Below are 26,198 nucleotides of genomic sequence, written 5' to 3' on the forward strand. Positions count from 1 at the left end.
ACGAATCCCCACAGACACACTCCAAAATGTTGTGGAAAGCCTTCCTTGAGAAGTCGAGTGGTAACTAGGGAGGTTGGAGTGAAATTAAAGTGCCTAAAATAAATTCCAGATTTTTCCCTGATGATAAAATAAGTAGAATGAAAAAGTGGGTTAAGGAGGCTTGTGGAGATAAAAAGGACGCTCACAGGTCAAATAATCTGCTCAGGTGGAAATGAAATATTAAATTAAAGAGCTGAATGAGCGAGAGTTAACCAGATGAAATAGAAGGTTTGATCCTGCAGCAGAACGGGTGGTGGCAGCTCTGGAGAGCCGCAGTGCAGCGGGTGATGCTCAGCGAGGGGTTACGTACAGTAATTGTCTGGCAGCAGAGCAAGGCGACGGATCCTTGCTGCTGTGCGGCTTAATTACCGAGTGTACCAGCCTGTGACAGCACGACTCTGTGTCAGCACCTCTTACTGGCACCGCCAAGTAACTGCCAAAATATTTAAATCAGAAATGTGAACATGGCTAAAGTTATGTGTAAAGGTGGATATGGTAAATAATTACCGTAGCCGTGTTTACATACTACCTTATGTTCATTTGGAGGAAACGCTTTAAGAATAGACTTTTTTTTTTATAGACTTTTGTGGTTTGACGTGGCTGCTGTTTGGAAGCTGTAGTAGCTCTGACCTTGAATCAGCTAATATTGTTTTATGAATTGTAACTTTATATTTCATTTAATTTTCTTTTCATTAAAATTTTTGTTTGATGGACTATTCTCCTCTCGTCAGGTTACAAGACAAAGCTGCAGACACTATTGAATCTCTTCACAAAGCTGGCATGAAGGTGTGGGTTCTCACTGGGGATAAGATGGAGACGGCGGCAGCCACGTGTTACGCGAGTAAACTGTTCCGGCGGAACACACAGATCCTCGAGCTTACCACCAAAAGGACGGAGGAGCAAAGTCTGCACGATGTGCTGTTTGACCTAAGCAGAACTGTACTGAGGCAGCATGGTACCATGAGCAGAGATAACTTCTCTGGGTAAGTGCATACATTATGTAGCTCAGACAGCTATTACAATGAGATGTTGTGGTGAGAATAGAAAATGCATATGCTCTGTGGGAGGTAAATGTATTACATGGAGCATGTTTAAACTGCACATAGAATGAAGATGAAATGATTATCAGATTTCACACATGTATACACGTTATAGGTTAACATATATTGCCTGATAGATGGATCAGATTGATTGTTGGCTGTAAATATGTAAGAGCATAAATACGTAGAGACATAGATGGATAGATAGTCATGATAAATTGATAGGTAGACAGGTAGTTACTAGGATAGTGAATGAATGAATGGTTTAACTGGATATATAGCACGATAGATGGATAGATGGGTAGGTCAGTGGATGGATGGATGGATGGATGAATGGGTAAACACCTGTAGGTTGGTGGATGGTTGGGAAGGTATGTTGAAGAAAAGATGAATCAGTGAGTGAATGGAAATACAATTAGATGTCTATATTGGTAGATTAATGGCTAGGTACATGAATGTTGGGCAGATGGGCAGACAAATAGGCAATGGATGGTCAGAATGAATGGGCAGGTGTATAGATGGATGGACAGGTATCTGGGTAGACAAATGGATGTATAGCTGGATGAAAAAGTACTTAAGCTTGTCTAGAATGTAAGCTGAATAGACAAATAGATATAGTGCGATTAGATGGGTAGTTGGATAAGTTAGGTAAGTGGGATATTCCACTAGCGCACCAGCGCTGAGATTCTGAACACCCCGGTTCGAATCTTGGCTCTGCTACCGGTCGGCTGGGCACCATCTAGCAAGCACAATTGACAGTGCCTGCAGCAGACAAAATTGGACTAAGTGGGTGGGGTCTTCAAAACGCTGTGTGAGAACCCTGGTTAGCAGGCCGAGGTGCCTGTACAGTGCGAATCCACTGAAGTATGGGCAAAAAAAATAGGTTGAGCACTTCAGAAGGAGCATGGAGCAGGCAAATACACCCTTCTGAAGATGTGAATTAATAAATATCATGATAAATGAATTAAAGTCAATAAACCTCACACAAAGTTTGATCCTGAGAAGCCGAGGTTGTTTGTTGTATCACTACACATTGTATAAAAATGCTGATTCCTATCTCATTTATATATTGCAGCTTTCTGCATTAGCTTCTTCCTCACTGCTGCAAATGCCAATACTCTGATGGCAATTACCTAATGATATATTGTGCAGCTCTATTTCTTTAACATACACATACACGTGAATGAGCCTGGGGTTGTACGTGTGGGTGTTGTGTGTCTCCACAGCCTCTCTAATGAGTTCCAGGACTACGGGCTGATCATCGACGGAGCCACTCTTTCTGCCGTGTTAAAGCCACAGCAGGACGGCAGCGGCAACATGGGGAACTATAAGGAACTCTTTCTGGAGATCTGCAGGAACTGTAGCGCTGTACTCTGCTGCCGCATGGCACCTCTCCAGAAGGCACAGGTAACCTGTCACTTCCTGGAACAAGTCTTTTCAAAACACAGGCAGGAAATCTCTCACCGTGATGTCGGAAACAGGCATTGTCAAAAGAAGGGAAAAATGCTATTATAATCTCTTGCTGGCTCATTTTATCCTTTCAGATTTGGTCAGAGTAACCTAACACCAAAGCAGTCTGTCCTCTCGCTCTTGTAGTCTTTTGCTGTCTTCATTTTAACTATAAGATTCGGTTCTACTCTTGTACTCTGACAGCTATTCACTGCATATTAAAAGCTTAACCGAGACTCCTATTGTATTGATTTGGCAAAGCTTCTACTCATTTACAGCATATACCACAAAACAAAGCAACATTCCTATTTCTTTCATTTGCATTATGGCCAAAAATTTTTTTGAAAAATGACTAAATCTACAATAATGTTATTGTAATCAGCATTTCTTCCTTTCCTTCCTACGGCATTCCGACAAAAGTTAGAACACTGGGGACTTTCTAGTGGTGCAACATTAAAACATCTGCTCTGTAGTCAGTCAATTTGTAAGTTCATATCCGGGAAAGTCGTATTAATGCCACAGCCATCTGTGTGTAGGAGGGCAGAACTGGTCCTGCTGTCTGGGTGGAAAAAATGGCGATCCTGTCTTTTTTGTTAAATTGTGCAGCACTAAATTATAATTAATGCTTACTAACTTAGTTATGTAATAGCAGTAGTTTTCCATCAGCCTAAACAACAGCAATTAGATTTTATTTCAGCAAATAATTAAAAAAATAAGGTCAGATCCTCCACCAGCTGCATTGGTATTACCACCCGTATCAAATATAAACGGTTTATATTTAAAGGCCTTCATGGCTTCACCACTTCCTACCTTAGTACAGTTTTTCACCTTTACCGTCCCAACCGCTGTCTTAGATCCTCTGGCCTTCTAGTGGTTCGTTTTAGACTTGTGTCTGTTGGTGACAGTTCCTTTAGTTCCTCAAACTTTCCTCTTTACTGCACATTATTCTTCTTTCTCTATGTGATATATGTTCTTTCCTCCAATATTTACTTTGTAAAATGTCATTCGATATGTGAAAGACGCTACACAAATTGAACTTATTATTATTATTATTATTATTATTATTAAGATCACACATTATTAAGGTCTTCTTAGATGAAACATGGCAAATAACCGAATACCAAACAAGCTGTAAAGAAATTAATAAAAATGTATACACTTTTATTTAGGTGTACTATAGTCGATAAATGGTAAAAAAAAAAAAGGTATGTCTAGAAATATTCGAACCAAACAGAAACCAGAAATGTTACTTTAAAATTGAGATAGAAATAGTCGTAAATAATTATTTCTCTTAAAAATACAAACTAAAAGACCACAACAATACCATGAGAAAACTAAAAATAAGAGAAGAAATCAAAGTATTCATTGTTTATTTATTATTGTTTAACAAATAAATACAGAAAAAAAAAATTATATTATAATTAAAATATTAATTAATATTATAATTTATATTTTCTCAAACACTGAAAAGTATTTCAGGAAATAAAATAAGGTTGAGAACCAGACATGACAGGATACATAATTAGATGCAGTGTCTGGATTTTCATGTTTCTAGAAAGTTAGCCATTGAGCACCTAATAAAAATGTCACTGATGATGATTTTTTAAATCCTTACACCAAATACAAATGACGTGTTAATCTTAACAATAATCTTTTACAATAAAAAAATACTTTTTCATTGTTTAAGGAGACTGAACTCTGGTTTTGTTATGTCAGATTGTTAAGATGATCAAAACATCAAAAGAGCATCCCATCACTCTGGCCATTGGAGACGGAGCCAATGACGTCAGCATGATCCTAGAAGCTCATGTGGGCATCGGTAAGTACATACATACAATGTTTTCTATAGAATTGGGCAATTAAGTAAATAAGCAGTTTTCTAAAGTGACTGGTATGTTCATATTGTAAATAGAAAGTAATTAAGGATTGATTGGGAGTGTGTGTGTAAAACTTATAATCTTTAACATTTTATTTATTTATTTATATTATTTTTTAAGGGGGGCATATAAGTTTGTTTCTGAATTAAACAGTCTCCAACATTTGTTACTGCTGATGTTTATCCTCTTTATCAGTAAAAAATTACATTGAAATTAATATTCAAATATATGTATATTCTTTAATTTAACGAGACCACTTATTCTGTTTTTAGGCATCATGGGAAAGGAGGGCAGACAAGCTGCACGCAACAGTGACTATGCAATTCCAAAGTTTAAACACCTAAAGAAGATGCTGCTGGTGCACGGACACTATTACTATATCAGAATATCTGAGCTGGTGCAGTACTTCTTCTACAAGGTACAGATTCTCTCGAACAGTATTTATTATCACACAGTATTTATTGTTAGATGTGTCATGCTTTTTTATGTAGCAGCTGTTCTCACAACAAGTATAGCACAAGCATAAATAAAAAAAAATCAGCTCTACAATGCTTCGTCTTATTAACGGATCATAATAAATTTTGCCATTTTTGCACTCCAGAGTAGAAAAAATGTCTGGTAGTGCAACTGTCTGCTTATATAGCATATTTTAAGCACATAAATCCACATTAAATGTACACACATCATGTTTTATGGCTTCCTACTTTGTACTTATTAATCTGTATGAATATGAGCAAAAGGTTATGTATTTTTATAAGTATAAACAAAGGTTTTGATGGGGGGGGTAATATTCTGTTACTATATTAAACATGTTTAAACAGAACTGAAATATATAAATACTATAAAGTATTGCTTCCTACTGCATAGTATACTTATGTACTGTACTGTATAGTTTTGACAGTCTTGTTAAAAATATGAATATTTAATATTATATTAAATAAAAGTGGTTGACGTTTTATTTTATTTAGCTGTATAGAATAAAGATGTATAGTTCCTAAAGCGGAAACATAACACTTGCAGAACTTTTGTATTTGTGCTATTGTGGAAAATGTGGTTTGTTTAGCAACTCCTCTCCCCAAAACTGTATCACCTAGCATCATGATGGTGCTATATACAGTCTGTGAGTTCACACATCGTTATGTGAGGTGTTTAGTTCTCTTTGGGCTGCAGCGAGTAAAATATGTGTCTCTCCTCCAACAGAATGTATGCTTCATCTTCCCTCAGTTCCTGTACCAGTTCTTCTGTGGCTTCTCCCAGCAGGTAATCTTTCAGAGCCGCTTTATGTTAACGTGAAGTGGGTGATGTTTGGATGTAGGTTTTGCATTTCCGTGTCTGGATGGTTTTCAAATGAACAGATAAACTTATATAAAATATACTTTATTTTCTTTCTGCAGCCTCTGTATGACACTGCATATCTTACCCTGTACAATATCAGCTTCACCTCGCTGCCCATCCTGCTGTACAGCCTGATGGAACAGCACATCAACATGGACATCCTAAAACGGGACCCCTCTCTTTACAGGTAGGTCTATGTACTCCATGTGTTGAGATGCTATAAAGCCTGATATCCCTCCCTCCATTCTGCTTTTATAACCATAGTTATTCTTTAAATACAGTTATATTCCTAACAGACGGCTAGTCAGTAATAAAAAATTTTCAGTATATCAGTCTGTTTGAAAACCTAGTAATCTCTCCACATAGACAACTGTTTTTACGTCATCCTACGCACTCTCCCTAGAAGAAGCCTGTTTGAATTCTTAGATACCTTAAAATGCTGCCTAATAAGGTGCCTTAATTCTAAGCGATAAAGTGCCTGAACAATGAGGGAGCATCTGATGCTTCCTTAGCAGTGAAGGCAATCCCAGCAATCAGTGCGGCACAACTTTTCTCCCAAAAAAATGACAAATATGGCGAACAAACAAGCAACAGACAAAGTTCTTTTGAATTGTAAACAAATTGTCATTGATTTTTAATTTGTATAAAGGTGCACAAGTGTAATGTATTTGCAAATTCAGGCTCGTCAGTGACAGTTTAATAGTTTTCGGTAAACTGGAGATGTTAGCTGGCATTCTAGCGGGTTGTGCCGCCTCAGCCCATTGGTTTGAATGGCCTGAGGCTAACTGTGTTAGCTTAATAAGTGAAAACTGCGGTGACGTAATCACGGTAATCGCTGTTTAAGTAGTGCATCTAAATAATCTACCTTATAAGTTCAATGTCTTTTTAGAACCCTCTCTACTTAGGCAGCTGCCCAGGTAGGCAATAGCAGAGATGGGGACTCACACACTGACTTCAGACTCGACTCGGACTCATTTAAAATGATTTAGACTCGACTCATGACTTGCAAAAAATGACTCGTAAACAACAAGAGTCCCTAGCGTCAGCATGTGTTAACATTAGTTACATGTGACCATTATATATATATATATATATATATATATACCCGCAACGCACGCCATGGGTAAATGTTACAGCCAGCTTCCGGCGTAGTGATTAAACGTTGCTCCCTACTCCCTACTCAGTTTGAAGTTCATTTGAACATTTTCGTTACCTTTGGATTGGAATCTTACTTAAAATGGTGGAATGCCCTACGTACTTTACAGGGACAACTGGGGTGAATGGAACCCTCCTACAGAATTGGCACTAACGGTTGAAAGACCTTCTGAACCAATCAGACCTTCTGATTTTAATTTTTAGTAGGAAATGCTGTTATTTGCATTTATTCAGTTTACGTCACACAGATGATGTGTCAAGGAAAGCTTGATTGGCTTTCTAACGAGTTACTGTTTTACTTCACAACCGGGAAAAGTTTGGAGGTTTTTGATTATAAGCACATTTACAAAATAACAGACTATATTCCTAATGGGACAACACATGGTTATAAATTTAATAGCATCTGGAAGAACATACGCTAAGGTAAACAGTGGTTATGATTTTTTTGCTGTGTTTTGGATTTTGGCCGCTGTGTCCTATGTATTGTTTATATTAAATGAAAGCGGTTGACTTTTCTGGGGGTTGTGTTGTGAACTGATCAGAGAGGAAGGAAAGTGAGAGGTTCTGATACAGAATTGTATTTTGGCTGACTTTAGCTGGAACACTGATAACAGCCAGTAATTCTGATAAAAACAGGTTTTATTGTTTCTTGCCGCTCCACTATCTAACGGCATATTAAACTCGGCGTAAGAAACTCTTACTCATCACGCGATCGTTAAGCAGCACCATTTTCCACAAGTGTTTTATCTTAGCCAATTAACTGAGAATTTAATTGAAATCGCAAAGTTAGATTTGCAAGTTTTAAAACTGCTGCGCAAGGTTTATATCCCTCTCATGAAGTTTATTAGACATATCTTTATTACTCTTCCTCCTTTCTGTTTATGGGCTGCTGCTTTTACTGGGTGATTATAGCAGCCGGGCAGCAGGCAGAAACTTATCTTGGTGGCTTTGTTACAGTGCTATCGTCTGCTTCATACTCAGAGCCTAACCTACCGGACAAACTGGACTGTTTGATTGGGATTGCACACACTTCACATGCACATGAAGCTTCTCATATTATTGAATGGATTCAGATAGGAAATTCATCTGTGAGTTTGTAAAATAGATGACATTTGATGATTTGTGTTGCTGAAATAGAGTAGAATAGAATTACAACTCAAAAGAGGGGCGACGATATCAACACACAGTTGTTTTAACCAGAATAAAATTCTGATTGAGCAATAAACTCTTATAGGGAACAGTAGTATTATCAGAATGACACTATTAGCTATAACTTTTTATCTGTATGTGTTTATTTAAGTGTAACGTAGTCAGTAATATATATTATTTACTTTTTTATTTGCACATTTTCTCCCTTTTTCCATAATTTAGCGTAGCCAATTAGTCTTCCTCCACTGGGGACCTTGAACGCGTCAGAGGAGGGTATATTTGCATGACACATGCTCCCTCCGACACGTGCGCTGTCCACGACCCCTTCTTATTCTCCCATACTTTGGTGGATTAGTGTGTGAGGCCAGTCTCGCGCATGCAGAGTCAAACTCTGATCTCCACGTTCCACCACATCTGTACAGGCGCCTCGGGCTACTTACCTGGGTCCTTACACAGCCCCTTTTTTTTTGGCCATTCTTTTTCCACCCAGCAGGTGCGCCCAGCCAACCGGTAGCAGAGCTGAAATTCGAACTCGAAACCAGAACTCGGAGGGTTAGCAGAATATCCCGCTGTGCCACCTGGACGCCAGTCATTAATCTTTGAAGCCATTATTTTGTGTCTGCAATATTCATTATAAATTAGTTTATATTACTTTTCAAGCAGAGCAGTGGTAGCTCAGCGGTTAAGGGACAGGACTAGTAACTGGAAGGTCACTGGTTCAAGTCCCACATCTGCCAGGTTGCCACTGTTGGGCCCTTAAACAAGTCTCTTAATCCTCAATTGCTTGCAATATATACGGTCTCAGTTGTAAGTCGCTTTGGATAGGATAGAATAGAATAGAATAGAATAGAATAGAATAGAATGCCTTTATTGTCATTGCACAGTGCACAATGCAATTTTTGGATAAGAGGCATCTGCTACATGCTAAAAATGTAAATGTTTTCAGGAGTGTTATATGTTCTCATTAGCTCGACTTTGTTCTCATTGCAGTAACTTTACCATTTTTGTTTGATGATTCTATTTATAACTAATTTCCTTCAGCTCACTTTTTATTTTTCCTTTTCTTCATTATGATTCTAGCCCAAAACACTAAACCCCCAACCCACCTTTTTCATTTAACTGTAAATGGCTTTGTTTCCTCAACTCTTGGCTTTATTCCTGTGATCGATACACTGTTTCCCTTTTGCTTGCGAATGTAATTGCACACAAACTGTCTTACATAGTTGCAGGGAAAGCACACTTGGCTTTTGGCCCTCTGTGGATCGTTGCAATGTAGCAATACTGTTAACTTAAGTGCTTAATCAATCGGGGGCCGTGATTTTAACTCAGTCTTCAACTGTTCAGAAGTATATTAAGGAGCAAACAGTAGTACAGGTGTTTAGTGGTTAGAGGCCTCGTGCATTAACAGGATTATTAAATATATTGAGGATTTCTTGGGTCTGTGATGCCAGAAAAACGTATTATTAAAGTTGTACTTAATGTTGAATTAACCCAAACAACCATACTTATTTTGTTTATTATTATACATTATTAGCTTTTATTTACATTTAGGGCATAGAAGTGACCGTATATAATGAAAGAATAATAAGAATGAAACAGCAGAACCTTGTTCTAACATTATATTACACTTTCAGGCTCTGAAAACCTCCATTAAATCTGATGAGATTAGTTTTTTGTTCGTTTTAAGTTCTTCATTCAAGCCAAGCAGGAGCTACACCTGATTCCGCATGTTCATTTAAATGTTGCTACTTTTGATTTATTTATGCATTTTCTCCCGATTTAGCGTAGTCAATTTGTCTTCTGCTGCTGTGGATCTCTGATTGCATTCGAGGAGGGTATACTGCTGCACACGTGCCCTCCGACGCGTGCCCAGTTTTAGCGGACCCCTTCTTTATGCATGTGCTTCTGCACAGATGCCTCTATCTGCTAACCAGGGTCCTTGCACAGCGTTTGAAGACCCCACCCACTTAGTCCTCACCCAGCAGCCACGGTGGCCAATTGCCGACCGGTAGCAGAGCCGAGATTCGAACCGGGGTGTTCAGAATCTTGGCGCTGGTGTGCTAGAGGAATATCCCACTGCGCCACCTGGGCGCCAGATGTTGCTGCTTTTTTATGTAAAATTATTTATTAATCAAGTAAAATCGTGTCTAGCCCCTACAAGGCTTAAATCTCTGCATCCACTTCATTTCTTTTTAAAGATCCCTGTTCTTAACCATCATGGATGTTGGTGGTAATGTGCCAAAAAAGAAACATAAATTTTGATTTTTCAGGGACATTGCGAAGAATTCTTTGCTGCAGTGGCCCATATTCATCTACTGGACATTTCTGGGGGTATTTGATGCCATGGTTTTCTTTTTCGGTGCTTTCTTCCTGTTTGACAACACCACCTTCACCAGCAACGGCCAGGTAACAACATAATCTCCATCCTGATACACAGACTCACAGACTTTATTCTTCATTATTATTTTTTCTTTTATCAGATTTTTTTATTTTTTATGCTCCATTGATTTGAGGCAGAATGAGTGTTTGCAAGGTTTTCTTGAGTGTGTGGGTGTGTGTGAAATTTCCTTTTTATATTCTGAGGTAAAGTGAGGACGTATACTAGCTTATGTCTTCCTTTACGCAAATTTATAACCATTACAGGTACATCTCCATTCATGTATATGACAGAGAGCATGCTGGGTAATCAGGCATCCTTTTCTGTTTCATTAATTTCACTCATAATGATCTGTTGGAACTGAGGAACTTTTTTGTTCGGTTTGGTTCGTTTTGGTTTTTTTTTCTGTTTATAACATCCTAATTTTGTTCTTCTTTACTTTCTTGCCTCTCCCCTCTTTCTCCTTCTCTCGCCTCTGGTTGATTATTTTCTTTATTTCTTTTCTCTTTCTGTTTCTTCTTCTTATTTCTTGCTCTTTCTTGTTTTTCCCCTTTTCCTTTCCTCAGCTAATGGCCACAAACACGCAGATGGTAAGCCTGTCCCTATCTGTCTCTCATTCTCTTTTTAGTTTGAGTTTGGTCTGTTTCTACCCCTCTCACCCTCATTTTGACCTTTTGTTTTGTAATACTGACCCTCACATTTACATCTCATTAACCTACTAACTCTCAAAACTCTTCATTAGTATACTAGGCCTGGGTGCTGTAGGTTTAGCCCACCACCCCTCTCATGACCCTCCATTGTGTAGTACACTAGGAGCACATTTTTATGTTTGTGTGTGTCTTCAGGTGAGGTGTCGATGTTATCATGCTCACAGGTTTTGTTTGATGTTGCATCTATCATCTTAGGGCACACAGCAAGGACAAATAGGGATAGGAGTGCCTTTATATCATGTGACTACATGTCCATTGGAACTAGGGCTGCTTAATTTTGTAGATCGATTCCGACCGAAGATCTGCTCAGTCTCATATTTGCGGGTTACAAATAAATTGTGTGCATTAATATTTGCTATAAAAGCCGGCACTGCCTGTCAGATTAATGCTGCTATATGTAACGTTTGGAGATTTGGAGATCCCAAATGGATTAATGTAAGCAATTTGTATTGTCAGTTGTAATGTGGATCTAATCTTGGTGGCAAAAAGCATGTCAGAACACAAAAACCAGGACCAGAGTTTGTGCTGTCAGTCCAGGATGATGGCAAAAACCTCCTGACTTCATCATCTCTGTTCTGTAATGTTCTTCACTTCTAATCGAATTAAATTCCAGAGTTCATTAACACTTAAATTTGTCCTTGCAGTTGTTTAACCATTAGATTTTTTGTTTGCTTACAATGGTAAGTTTTCCACACGCTCATTTTGGTGTGAATGTCATCATGTTCATGTGGTGTTTGCTAAAGCACTAAAACCCACCATCACACACCCCATGTCTCCATGTTTACTGTGGCTTGTTTTTGTTTATTGTATTTTAATTAAAAATCAGTAAATATATTAATACCACTAATTATGTAAATAATCATAACAGTTAAAACAACAATAATTAAAAACAACATTAATAATAATTTTAATAATTACAAGAACAACAATAATAATGTTCGTAATATAAAGAATAACAAATATGAAAATAATTAACAATCGTAGTAATAATATTACAGAGAAAGAAGAACAGCTGTATGTGTACTGTGGATGCAACACAACAATATAACATACCTGTAGGTGAATTGACTACTTTAGTGTCTTTAAGTTTAAATAAATGAGGAAGCGTGGGATATTCTGTGATGGATTGGTATCCAGTGCTGTGTGTATTTCTGTCTTGTGCACAGGATTTCCACTTTGCCCCAGACATATCATCATAATCAAAGTAAAGCGGTTACTAAAGAGAAATAATGATAATGAAAATAATAACAGTGCTAATAAAAGTGATAACAGTAGTAACAATAATAATAACTATAATTTTAAAAATGACAACAATAATAACATTAATAATAATAGTAACAATAATAACAACAGTAATAATAATAAAAACATAATTAAATTGATAATAATAATAACCATAATGAAATCATGATTAATAACAATAATAATAATAATAGTAATTATAAAAATGATAACAATAATAACAATAATAACATTAATATTAATAGTAACAATAATAATAACAGTAGAAATAATAATAATAACAGTAATAATAAAAATTATAACAGTAATAACAATAATGATTAAAATAATAATAATAATGATAATCGTAATAACAATAATAGTACTGACAGTAATAAAAATAAAATGACAACAGTAATAATAATAATAGTGATAATAATTAAATTATTAAATAATTATTTTAATAATCATAATGAAATGTAATATTTTACCACTATACTGGCCATTGTTTGTAAGGTGTTTCATGCACTCTAAATTGGCTTTGGATGTAAATGTGTTTTGGCACCTATGTACTAAGTTACTGCTTTGTACCCAGCACACCCAGAACCCACTGTAACCCTGATCAGGATAAAGCAGTTGAGTAAAATAAATTAACTAATTAATATAATTTGGGTTAATCTAAAGTGAAAAAAATGCTGGTATAATATCTTAAACACAGAACATTACATTAAGAGCATTATTATTGTGTTACTTGAAGTGTAGTGGCTAGTAGAACTGTAGATATTGTACTTTAAAGGGTGTGTAGTTTTGTTTATATGAAGATATACGTGTGTGTTATTGCTTTTGTTACTGTTTGTTGTAGATGTTTGGAAACTGGACGTTTGGCACGCTGGTGTTCACAGTGCTGGTATTTACAGTCACGTTAAAGGTAGAGCACCATACACACAAATTAATTACTCTGTGATTATTCTTGTGTTAACAACGCCTAATTTTTAAGATAGAATGTTTTAATTATGTGATAATACTTCTTTGGAAAAATATGTCCAACAAGGTCATAGTCAGCTGTCCACAAACTTTTGGCTACATAGTGTATTTTACCACTTTTGTTTCTGTGTATCTTTGCGTTCTTCAGCTGGCTCTTGACACGCACTACTGGACCTGGATAAACCACTTTGTGATATGGGGGTCACTGCTCTTCTACGTGATCTTCTCACTCCTCTGGGGCGGCATCATTTGGTACGTTCCAAAGTCCTTTTTTTTGGTAATTTTTAGGACAGCACATGTTTATTGTACATAAAATATAAATAGTTGCTGAAAAAAACACACACAACACAGTAATGGCCGTCACTGGGGTGAAACCTAAACGGCAACTTCATTTGAAGCTTACAGTCGTGTGCAAGCGTTTGGACACCCCTTGTCAAACTTCAACCTTTGCACAAGTAATATTGTATTATTTGTTCTTTAATATGTCAAATTTGGCAAATAAACAGTTATTGTGCATAAAAATGTGCAGAAGATTGTTTTCTCTAGAAGAAGCATCAGCTCATTTTCACATAAAGGGTCAATGAAAAAGTTCAAACTTTTACACATAACTAACTGTAGAGGAGCCGGTATGTACTGTATATACACAGAGTGAGAATATTATTGAACCTGAAGGAGCAGAAGTTTTCAAGAACTATATTAGTTATCTGAATAACTTATATTACTTTTGCATTATTAAATTAAGCCTTGTAAATATGCAGCTAACACATTCATATTATTTATAATTATGATTCTTCCCAAGCTAAATTGCATCTCAAATATTTGCTGAGGCGATTCTGGTAATTGAATTTATCATAAGCAGTCTGTCTCTGTGACAAATCCAGCACTTAAAATGCTGAAGCTTCTTTTGCAGTTGTATTTTTTAATGCTCAGAGCGAGTCACAGATATGGTTCACTTTGACTCATTGTTCATGCATAATGGTGCTGGGAAATCAGGTTTCTCTTCCCTCTTCTCACTGCTGAAGGCCGTTCCTGAACTACCAGAGGATGTACTATGTTTTCATGCAAATGTTGGCGAGTGGCCCGGCGTGGCTCAGCATCATTCTGCTCATTGTGGTCAGTCTGCTGCCTGACGTGATAAAGAAAGTGCTGTGCAGGGCACTGTGGCCCACCACCACCGAAAAAATACAGGTACAGTTCTTACTACTGTTCCACTGTATTCTACTGTTCTACTTACTAAAAAAACATTCAAGTTTGATAGAATATAGACAAGCTCAATAAAAAAGATATGAAATAATAATAACATTAAATTACTGTTTAAAATAATGATTTAACAGGACTACTTCGATATATTTGATAGGGTTTGGTATAATATTTTTTTTTATAAAGTATTTTTAGGAAACAATTTATACAATTCTACTGTATGAATTGAAAACACATTTTAACCACAATATTTTGGCAAAAACAATAATGATTAATTAACTAATCTTGTCTTACCTAATCATTTATCCATCTTATCAATTAATTGTTTAATTAATAATGTAGATAAAAATTGTAATGTAATAATACTAATAATTATATTTTTCTCTAATCTCTACTACAAGTACTACTAATAATTTTAATATAACATTCATAATCAAGAATATAACATTAGTAATCACTAACAGTCCAACTACTACTTTCTATTGGTCTCAGACCTATTATTTAAAATAGTTATGTATTTTAAGCAACTTTTTAAAATAATTACAGCACAGGGAAATCTTAGATGAAGAACATACAGAAATAAATCATTATATTCTAATACCTTCAAAAATAATCCTGACAATAAATTTTTTTCTAAATCTTCTGACCCCTGAGTAATATTAATGTTGTAGACATTTCACTGTTTTGACCATGTTTATGGTGTTTAGCTTTACCTTTGCTATGGATCTGTCTCGAGCAAGCTCAGTGTAAGTGTATTTTTGTTGCAGTTCAGGAAAAACCTCAGCTGCAATTCTCCTGACTCTTCTACTTTCTATTTCACTTCCAGTAATCTGTATGCAATCTTGTAATAATCTGTAACAAGTTTGGTTGAAACATGGAAGAAAAAACAAGTGTTTATTTGCTTGTTTTTGTTGGATGTCCTGAACTGTTCTAAGTTTTTTTTTTTCCTCGGTTGTGACTATATGTTGTAGCAGTGTGTGCTTTTTTAATAACCTGCCTTAACTCACACCTGTGGAATTTTCCAGTTTTGTTCTTCCTCTGATAAAATTTCTTTGACTGATCTAATCCCCCCCCAAAAAAAAACATTTAGTCAAAAATGTTGAGCTTAGCAACTCACAGTTTATTAATTAATATGTAACGGAACTATTATGTAGTACAAACTAGGCAAAATAAATACTATACAACAGTTGAATAATTAATAAAAAAGACAGAAAGCATCTGCATCCATCATCACAATCATACAATCATCAACCGACACATTTACTCAAACTGGTGGTTTGTGTCCACTTGCAAAGCAGATGTTACAAAGCAGGGAAAGTTTACATTTTATTATTAATAAAGCCTTTGTTATCTTTGTTAATCTTGCTAATTTTGCTGAAAAAATGCAATGTATTGCTTAGCCAAGTTCTAAAATACAAGATATTTAAAAAATCTGATTTTTGCACAAATTCTCACGGACATAAGAAGCCTTCTTAAAAGAGTGACTGTTATTATAGCTGAAAAAATCACATGTAAGTCGCTCTATTTTAATACCATTTGTTTAATGGCCAAAGTCATAAAAGTCATGGTCAGTTTTAGGCATATATTGTATGTAACTGTACTGTATCTGAATACTTGTATGATAGATTTACACTAGGACATTAAATTAGTTGTTCTTTGTAATTTTGTCTCAGGGCAAAAGAAAGAAACAGAGCATATTTATCTATGAATTGATTGACATAAGCAGTAAGGCTGTACTACTACACAAATAAAGTAACAGAACTATAAGTCTAGATGTTTTGTGTGTATAGTTCTAAGATCAAATTCTTACCTGCATCTATGTTAACCCTTCTAAACCTCTCTGTCTTTTCCTTGTCCTTTCTCTCCCGGTTTCTTCTGCTGTGACGTGTGACTGCATTGCTGAACTTTCCCTTACCTGTGTCTATAACCTCTGACTTTTGACCCTTGTCCACTCACCTGTGTGGCCGTGGTAACGGCAGACAAAGCGCCAGTGCCTTACCACCGAGCAGTCCACCATCTTTATGCTCTCTCAGACTTCCAGCAGTATCAGTTTCTGAACTGGGCGAGAGGTGATTGTATCACACTCTTTGCATGTGTGCATGTGTGTATATGTGGATGTGTGGAACAAGTCACTGTGGGGTACGTGTTGCTTCTTACTATTAATGCTGAAATCATAGCCATAATTACTAGATTCAGGCTTTGTTGTTCTAGATTTGAAGTACAAGAATTTGCATTAGCTATCATAATTAAGCTATCAAAACTAACATATGGATGCATTATTGTACCAATTCTAAATGCTTCAATTAGTAGCATTTTTTTCAAGCAACCCACATTTCCATGATTTTTTATGCGACCCAGGCAACAACAGCAGTGCATCAGGTCCCACTGCGATTTACAAGATGTGACATAAAGCCTTCACAAGGGGGCGTTTGAGTACAAGTTTATTTAATTATTATTATTTTTCTCTGAGACCAATTTTTTTCAGCTCACGACCCACCTAAGTGTCACGACCCAGGGTTTAAAACCCCCAGAATTAGCTAATGGAATACACCATGAATTTAAACACCTATAAAAAAAATTAATTACTTGCTCACCATTTTCTTTGATGTGCATGTTATTACATCATAAAATACAAAAGCCCTTCATGTACAAATATGCAATTGCAGGTCTTGTGAAACCAATATTACGAAGACAGGTGGTGGGTTGACAGATGTAATTTATGCAGAGAGAATTTAAGCAGACAAAAGCATGCCATATGCTTGTGTATAATAAATTAGTAATATATAATAAACTTAGTCTAGGTTCTGTCACGAGTGGCAGCTTCTCCAGTAGCTCCAGTAGTGTGAATGTATCTATCTGTCTGTCTGTCTGTCTGTCTGTCTGTCTGTCTGTCTGTCTGTCTGTCTAATAGTTATGTGTCTTGGCTCTGATGTCAGGCCTCACTGCTTATTGGAAAAGCATTAGTCAGTCCTGTAAGCTTTTTAATCTCTTAGTAATGATTGTAAGCAGCACTGCGTTACCCCAGAGTTAAACTTGTTTCATTTATGGTCTCATGCCTTTATAATGTGTGAATGCATGAAAGTGGACATCTGTGTGATGGTGTATGTGAATTGCTCATTGATATATGCAGTATGTTTGTGCACTGTTTTTATGCCATGCTTTGTATGTGTTCCATATTTTGTTTAATTGTTAATTTTATGCAACAGTAACTGATGTTTTATTTAGCAGCACTTATTTATTGGAGATGGGATTTTAAAGAACAGGAGAAAAACCCCAACATGAGCTTTCACAATCATTTTCTTTGGGTTGAGTCCATATTGTGTATGTTTGTGTGTGTGTGTTGTGTGTACATGTGTGTGCTTGTGTGACTGTTTACAGAGAATGAAAGCTGATAGGATCTTTCTAGCACACAGTGAGGGCTCACTGTTAGATGGGGTTCAGACCACCACTGAGGCATAACACCATGGTAAACTGAGTGTACAGGGGTTCAGACTAACATATTATTCACCATCAGACTAATCAAATCTAGAATGATTATTCATCACTGGTGATTCACAATGCATTTTGGCTTTATTATAAGAATGATGTCGTTTAGAACTTTTACATTAAATAGGTTTGCATTTTTCAGAACTTTTTGTATAAACTAAAATGCCCAGTCTTGTGGTATTGATGATTTGCAGCACAGTCAAACAGAAACTATTTTTCTGCTACAGCAACATAGGGAGGTCAAATAAAAATATGAGGGTTATTCCTATTGTCTTACTCAGGTTTTTAGGTGAGTCAGTTTAAGAATCAAGAGGCTTTATTGTCATTTTAGCTGTATACAAGTACATACTGAAATGAAACAACGTTCAAAACAAAACACCGTTCAAGTGCAAAACAATACAAAATACACAGTGCAGATAAAAACAGTACCATAAACACGAAGACCTACAATAAATACAAGAGACAATTCTAATCTAAAGAAATTGAGGGCAGGACCAAAGACGAGTAGTGTTGGCTTATAACTCTAGCAGTACAATTTGTATCAGGGTTCTCTGCATGGACATGGACTGCTATTGAAAATCCATTACTGATTTTTACTACGAAATATCCATTGATGGACCAAATGCACCAATACATGATGACAAGTCAAGTAAATGCTCCAATATTGTTGAAAAACTTCACCGGATTTAACTCTGTAAACCCAAATCAGCAGTGGAATGTCTACATAAAGGCAGCTCAATGCTGTATCAGAAAGATTCTGGTCCTCCTGCAGACAGTAGTCTGTACATATTGCAGATAAGATGTGTCCTTGATTGCTATGCAACTTTTGACGTGGCACTTACATGGCGCTTATTATTATTAGGAATTCAAGCTTCTATATTTGTACCTCTGAGAGTCATACTAGTCATTTATAAAAATTAAATTCAATCCAAAAGCATTGTGACATCATCTAGACAGAAAGTCATGTTTTCAGTGTGTTGAATTGCTAAATATAGATGTGATTAGTCTGATGGTGACAGAACCGAGAAGCCCCTGGTGTGATGGAGTGCTTTTGCTGTGAAAGCCGATCGGCTGGTGTTGGTTGGGAGACTCACTACAGTGGAGTGTTTGTTGGCGTGTGGACAATTCAGAGCACAAATGCTTTAATTTTGCTACACATTTATACACAATCTCTTCTGTTTTCTGTGGAAATAACTTGAGGTCTTAATATTACTCTTAATCGCCTTGTATCTCTTTAAGTAAAATAATGTATGCTTTGTTTACAGATTGTTCAGTTCTAGAAGGTACTAAAAACACATTTGAAAAAGAATATTCTTTTTTACAATTTGAGAAGGTTTAAAGTCTAACTACATTCCATCCGAGAAATTCTACTGTTTATATTTGGCACTACATAATATTTAAATCCATAACATTTGCAATAAAAGCATTTACCTCACTATATGGGATAGTTATTAAGTACTGCACTTAATATATTCCAGCAAAAGTAAAATCTAAGTCTTAAACTGTGTACCAAATGTTCTGTATATATTGGATACATTTTAATAGATTTTATAATTTTAAAACTGTGGTTGCACTGGTGCAGTAGTCAAATACAATAGCCCACCACTGTCAAAACCAGACTCTTGTTTTTTAATATTGGTGGTGCAATCAGCCTGGCCGGGCACTAGGCAAATACAATTGGACATGTCTAAGGATGGGTAAGAACCTTAATGACCTTGCTGCCTCAGCAACAGTGCCTTCTGCTGTCCGCAGACACTGACTGACAGAGTAGCGTGATCCTGCTACATTCTAATTGGCTATCAAGTTAATAATTGCCTTATTAAAATGCACAAATTTGTAAACTGGTAATATTTTGGTGTGTGTGACAGCAGCTTTTAAATAAAGCGCGACTGCACTCAATATTTTTGTCATAATTACAGCAAAATAAAAAATAAAGCATTTATTTCTAGGACTGAACGACTGTAACTCTTTCACACTTCTACGTGCATGATGTGAATTTTTCATTTGCACAATTTGTGTTTGGGGCTTGAGGTTAATTTTGGCTTAATTCGCTTTTGTGAACTCTTGTATCCGCTGCCTGCATGCTGCGTTCGTACACGCCCATTTGATCCAGAAATTTCTCACCAATCTCTTTTTTGCTTTTTTTTGTCTTGTGTTTTCTTTCTGTTCCTACAGAATGCAGATAAGCTTTACAATGGTCAGCTGTCAGAGTTCACCCCTCTGCCCTCCCTCCACGCTACACCTGTCCGCAGACGAGGCGGCCAGGGTGACGAGGGCAGGAGCCACGCTCAGCGCAGGTCTGACTCTTCTCCTCGCAAGAAATTGATGTACACCCGTTGGGGAGGTAGCCCTGACTACTGCACTTTCCGTCCTTTCTTCCACTTTGGGAATAACCCCGGGCTGCCCGGGAAGGCGTACCCCTACAGCGCACCCGGGCCTGGAACTTCTATCTAAATTAAAGTCCAAGCTGACTTAGTGTTAGGTTTCGGTCTAGTTTGGATTGCCGGTGTTGAAGCTGGCATACGTTTATGACACTGATCTTGAATTGAAACCGATGTTGTCGGATTGTAAAGTACACTTGAATCGCACACTGTTCACCATGGCAACACACAGCAACAAGCTGGGTGTTTATTGGTGCTTGGAGTGAGGCTGGATTGGCCTGGTGGCTCTGTAGGAGTGTTTAGCTCTGTGTTAAGATACCTTGTGACCCTTATTCATGTGTGTTTGTATGTGTTACCCTGCCATACCTTTTTATCCCGTTTCAAATGACTAATTAATATACTGGCGCTGATGAGCTAACACAGCTATGTTTGTTACCAGAAAGGCCGTAGTACATCAGAATGTGGATTTTAAAGATCTAAAATATCAAAAAATAACATGGCCTTGCATGCTCTGATTGTCCTATTTCTTCTTTTCTTCTCCCCACCCTTCTGTTCTTTTTCTTTTTTGCTTGTTTTATTGTTTGTTTGTTTTTAGAACAAACTGGTGTTGCCTTTGCGCTAATCTGTTTTTGAGGAACACCCCGTAAAGCACTGTTTTCACTGTAAGTGGCTGAACTCCGGCCATTGTTGCCTCTTTATAGACTAGAGTTTGTCGTGGGTCATGTGTCATGTGTGTGCACAAACTTTTGCACTGTTGTTCTGTGAACACTAGACTGTCACAACCTCGCCATCCATAGTAGAGTAGCTTAGCTCTTAGACAAACCTGCATTTTATTTATTTGGTATTGCTAGAAGGTTCTAGAACCAATTCAGTCCATCTAGTAGTCCCTAGTCATCTTCACTTCCTTAAAAAATTCCCTTGGCTTATCATGGCCCATCATGTTTTGCCTTAATGCCATACTGTTTTTCATACTTCACACTGGACACCAAAGGTTCGTTATTATGAGATAAACGGAGTAAACTAGTGTACTTCTTGCCTTACACTGATCTAGGGGGTGAGAAACGGGGGTTGATGGTAATAGACGAATCCCACCATACTGCCTTAAGTACACACTCTGCACCAGCAGAGAGACAATGTTATAACCATGTTATTCACTGCTAAAATGTACATAGTGCTTTAGTTAGCAAATTGTCAATGGGCGAATTGATGGAAGGTTTTAACCAGAAATGAATGGTAGTAGTGTAGTTCCCCTTAGTATCTTACAAGCTATGCCACCCAGGACTCCTGGGCCAGGTAGCACCAACAAATTCTAGACCGCACCAACTAAATTATCACTTCCTTTAAAACCAGTGATGCTGGGATCATAAATGAAGTCAAACTTTACACAGTATCCACTTCACTGTGCTGCATATTTATTTCAGCAGGCTACTCTTGATTCCACACAGCTCCAGTGACCCGTTTTTTTTTTTCCATTCCTTTAAGTGCAGACTGTGTGCTCTTCTCATGTGGGCCTGGAGCCAATAGGTGGATCAGCTATTAAATATGTAATATATAGTGTGTAAGCCCTGTGATGAACAGGCACCCTGGTAAAAGTGCATTCTTGCCTCATTCCCAGTGCTTTAGTTCAGTTACTATAAAATGAAAGCCATACTATAATATGGCTATTTGGTACAAAGCACAACAAATTCTATATAAAATACATATATTAGGATGTGCAATTATTTAAATCAGTTTGACTGATCAGTTTTTTTTTGCTTAGTCTGGTGTAAGTTTATAGGTTGCTGTAACACTCTTATATTTATTTGTATGCCGAGTATCAGACTTAAGTCAATTTTGTCTATTCACTGTCCAGTCAACTATTCACACATTACGTCATTTAAAAGCACTGAAATTGAATTAATATAATAATAAAATATAAAAATAAAAAGATCTCCATTTTTCAGATCCATTCAGATTCATATGAGTTCCTAAAGATGCTTGAATAAAAGCGTGTTTACATGTGAAGCTATAATATCTTAAATTGTAGTAAAAGCATAATTTGATTAATCACTCAAACATCAATTTGATTCGAAACTCAGCTCTGCCATCCTGCTGGACTGGGCGGCTACATGAACAACGATTGGCTTGTTGTTCATACAGGGTGGGAAAAGCCGGATAGGGACCTCATAACTGATGCAATTACTACCTCTGCTGGCTGGTTGATGGCGAGGAATAAGGCGATCAGGGTGTGGCTCTCCGTGCGCAAGGCTGATCCGCACATGAACTCACCCCATGCGGGTGAAAAGATGCAGTCGGCTACTGCACATGTGTCGGAGGAGGCATGTGACAGTCTCACTCTCCTTAGTCGGGTCAGGGGTAAGCACCAGTAGAGAGGAAGCATACTGTAATTGGTTAAAATCTGGACGCACTAAAAATCAGGAGAAAAGGGGGAGAAAATGCATCAATTAGATGTTTATTTTTGCTAAAACTGTGTATGTATAGAAAACGTTCCTTGGAAATAATAATTTTTTACAAATTACAAAATTACAAATCTGCTGGGTCCTAACCTACACAGACGGTAAACTAATTTAATATACTGCTTAGTGTGGTAGTGACGTATTTCTCATTTAAAAGCAGAAATAAACAAATAATGCATAAATAATGTTTTACCAGTGTAAAAAAATTGGAGGTGAAGTAATAAGTGACTGGTAACCTAAATTTTATTGTGGTTCCAATAATCCAACAAGAGTTATAGAGCATGGTGGTTTAAAAATTTAGGTTTATATAGATAATATAGATAAAACGGTGGATTGTTTATTAGCCTGAATTGTCTGCTAAATATATTTACAAAAATTACATGCTGCTGCATTTCTCAAGCACTAAAATCGACTGTACTGTCCACGGAATCTGATTACTGACTTGCGTAAAGCCAGAGTTTTCCCATCATCCAATTGTAATGCACATAAATGTATATAAAACATAAAATCAGGTCTTTCTCACAGATATCTCATTATCTCACAGATATCTTATTAATTTTTTATTTTCCATGTGAACACACCCAAAGACTATAGATCATGTCGCCTTGTGTCACCAGTTTGTGTATTGTTTCTGTTTATTTCACATTCCTTATTTGTCCTCTTTTGTCTCCTGTCCTTGCTGCCATCCTCCACCACGCTGGATCAAACACCTGTTTTTTTTTTTAGTTCCGTCCTTTTCTTCCCTTTGTTCTTCATCACATTACCAGACATCCATCTCAGAGCTTTAAAACCATCATTCATAAAATGACAGAGTCAAAGTTGGACAGATACAAGAGCGGGTATTGATTACAAAGACCAATGTTCAGATAGTGAGAGGTATTTTTGTGTGTTTTATTTCTTTTTAACATGTTAGCTGCTTGTGAGTAGGTGCCTTCTGGTGCTTTCTGAGAAGTACCTGAGCTTATGTAGGTAATGTAATGTTAGACAAATTATCCAGGATGCGTATATATTTTTGTCCAGATCTGTTAGAAGTGGGTGAAATGTGGGAAAAGGTGAATAATAAATGATGAATAATGTTTGTATTATTATTTTCATGTGATGATAGTGCAAAGGCAAGTGAGGGTGTCTCGTCTGGTTTTAAATAAATCAGATTTACAAAGCCACAATCAAAATGTAAATGCTAGAAAGAAATCTATTTGGAAATATTATATCTATTTATTGATGTGTGTCAGTGATGAGGTTTACAGAAATGAATGAATTAATGAACAATCTAACTCGAACTGAATGGATGTTCTTCGCTTCTTGTCCAAAGCTGTTTTGCGCTTCGTGTCTGAATGTAATGTGTTATGATGATAGTCAAACTCATAAAACATCACTTATCAATGTTTAACTGTTTCTATGTTCCTAATCGCATAGCTTAGAATTATTCCTGGGATTTAAATTCACAACTTTTTTATATATTAAACTCAGAACCTTTACCACTGCACATTATATTGCTCTTGTGAACCTCTAGATTTTTCCATGAATGCTAAAACAAGTTGATTGTTGAGTTAAACTCATACATTTTTATTTGTCCTCAAGCGAAACCAAATAATAGCTTGTATTTTGTATAATATACACTCAGTTGCTATGTTATTGTGGGCCTCAGGTGTTTCTCTATTTTTCTTTCTTTTTACTGACCATATATGTTTAGGTATTACTGACTGTCCATTACTGAAAAATGACGATCATAAGACCAGCACTGACTAGATATACTTTGGATGGTGGACTGTTTCCTACATATAATGTTTTGTATTTACATTTTGAAAATAAAACAATACATATTGCATCAGAAACAAGAATTGTTGTAGGCTAATGAATAATTAATGACTTGAGTTCCCTTTAATTAAAAAACAAAAGCTTATAAAAAGCTCCAAGGTATATTTTGATGCTGCCAGCTGGATACTTTGACAATTACCACAGTTTTTAGAGTTTCAGAGATTCAGATTTAATTTAATATGTAAAAGGATGAGCTGCACAGCATTATTTAATTACAGGTTTTTAATAAGTTGCTTGTAATACCATACTTCCACCAGAGAGTTCCCAAAAAATTACACACTTCAGCTTTAGTTACTGCCATGGCTCTATTTATTTTTTTTGTATTTAACCTTGGTGTGTTTGTCGCAGTAATACCTGCACAGGCTGGATCACTGCCCTTATTGTTTAGGTACTCTGGTATAGTTTGTTGCTACTGATCTAAAAACAGTCCACTACCAAAAAAATATCTGGCCTGTATTGGTCAGGGTTCATTGCAGGATGGAGTAAGGTGAGAGGGGTAAATTGTAGGTGTTTGAGTCGTACCAATTGCTTAATAGTAAATAAATAATTATAACTTTGTGGGAACAGTTTGGGAAAGGCCATTTCTTTTTCCAGCATGACTGTGTGGGTCCATAAAGACATGGAGGAACTCCACTGGCCTTCACAGATCCTTAAACCTTAAACCTAAACCTTTAAAATATTTAGAATGTCAGTTGTAGGCCAGCCTGTCTAACATCAGTGCTGTACCTTTACTAGTACTATTTTTAACTAAATGGGCACAAACACACTCCATGATCATGTGAAAAGCTTTTTCTAGAAGAGTGCAGGCTGTTATAGCTGCAGAGACAGAAAAACTTGACAGTAATGTCCCTGGTTTTGAAATGGGATGTCCAGCAAGCTTGTGATCAGGTGTCCATGTACTTTTGGTCACATACTGTTTAGGTAGTTGTACCTAATAAATTAGCAACTGAGTGTATTTACTTAATGATTTGTGCACTACTGTGTATTAGTTTTTTCAGCTACCATGTAAAAGTCTTTATTTATGATGTGTATTTTTAAATATGTTGTCAAAAATCTGAATGTACTGAAGAAGCAGTCCAGGCAAAAAATACAAATGTTGCTGACAGTATGCATTCAACATTAGTTTTGCTGTTAGCATGTTGGATCAAAGTTATTTTAAACATCCAGGCTACTTTTAGCTTTTCTTGATCTGAATCATCACAGTTGTGAACAATAACAGAAACCATGTGAACTAGCAAAGCCGAATTCTGTGCACATAGCTCCGGGAAGGTGGCGCGGCCGTGTTGTACGAGGCGTAAATAACCTGTGTTGCTCTTTTGGAGCATTTTTCTGACAAGCCACTGTACCGCAAGTGATGTTTCTAAACCAGGAATCAGAAAATCACTGAATAACAAGTAGAACTGTCAGTTGTGTAGCTATTTTGTACATCTTAAGGGGAATAAAATGTCTTTTTGCTACTTTTTGTATTCAGATGTTTAAAAAAAGATATGGCTATTTATGGTATTTCCGTTTTATACCAGC

The 26,198-nt window shown here is 36.6% G+C and overlaps 1 protein-coding gene across 2 annotated transcripts in view; it reads left to right on the forward strand.

Moving 5' to 3' along the window:
- The window catches only part of atp11a (ATPase phospholipid transporting 11A), an 89,416-nt gene extending 68,657 nt beyond the window's left edge, over positions 1-20,759 (forward strand). The window contains exons 19-30 of one of the 2 annotated variants that reach the window (XM_063009363.1): positions 771-1,022; positions 2,306-2,486; positions 4,245-4,347; positions 4,678-4,823; positions 5,606-5,665; positions 5,800-5,927; positions 10,315-10,450; positions 10,988-11,011; positions 13,215-13,280; positions 13,485-13,588; positions 14,359-14,524; positions 20,198-20,759. In XM_063009363.1, coding sequence (XP_062865433.1) covers positions 771-1,022; positions 2,306-2,486; positions 4,245-4,347; positions 4,678-4,823; positions 5,606-5,665; positions 5,800-5,927; positions 10,315-10,450; positions 10,988-11,011; positions 13,215-13,280; positions 13,485-13,588; positions 14,359-14,524; positions 20,198-20,476 — 1,645 coding nt within the window. In that variant the 3' untranslated portion in view covers positions 20,477-20,759. The remainder of the gene's footprint in view (positions 1-770; positions 1,023-2,305; positions 2,487-4,244; positions 4,348-4,677; positions 4,824-5,605; positions 5,666-5,799; positions 5,928-10,314; positions 10,451-10,987; positions 11,012-13,214; positions 13,281-13,484; positions 13,589-14,358; positions 14,525-20,197) is intronic. The other variant, XM_063009365.1, reaches the window with a different exon arrangement.
- The last annotated feature ends 5,439 nt before the right edge of the window (positions 20,760-26,198 follow it).

The sequence above is a fragment of the Trichomycterus rosablanca genome, chromosome 15, assembly GCF_030014385.1.
Source record: "Trichomycterus rosablanca isolate fTriRos1 chromosome 15, fTriRos1.hap1, whole genome shotgun sequence".
NCBI classification, from domain to species: Eukaryota; Metazoa; Chordata; class Actinopteri; order Siluriformes; family Trichomycteridae; genus Trichomycterus; species Trichomycterus rosablanca.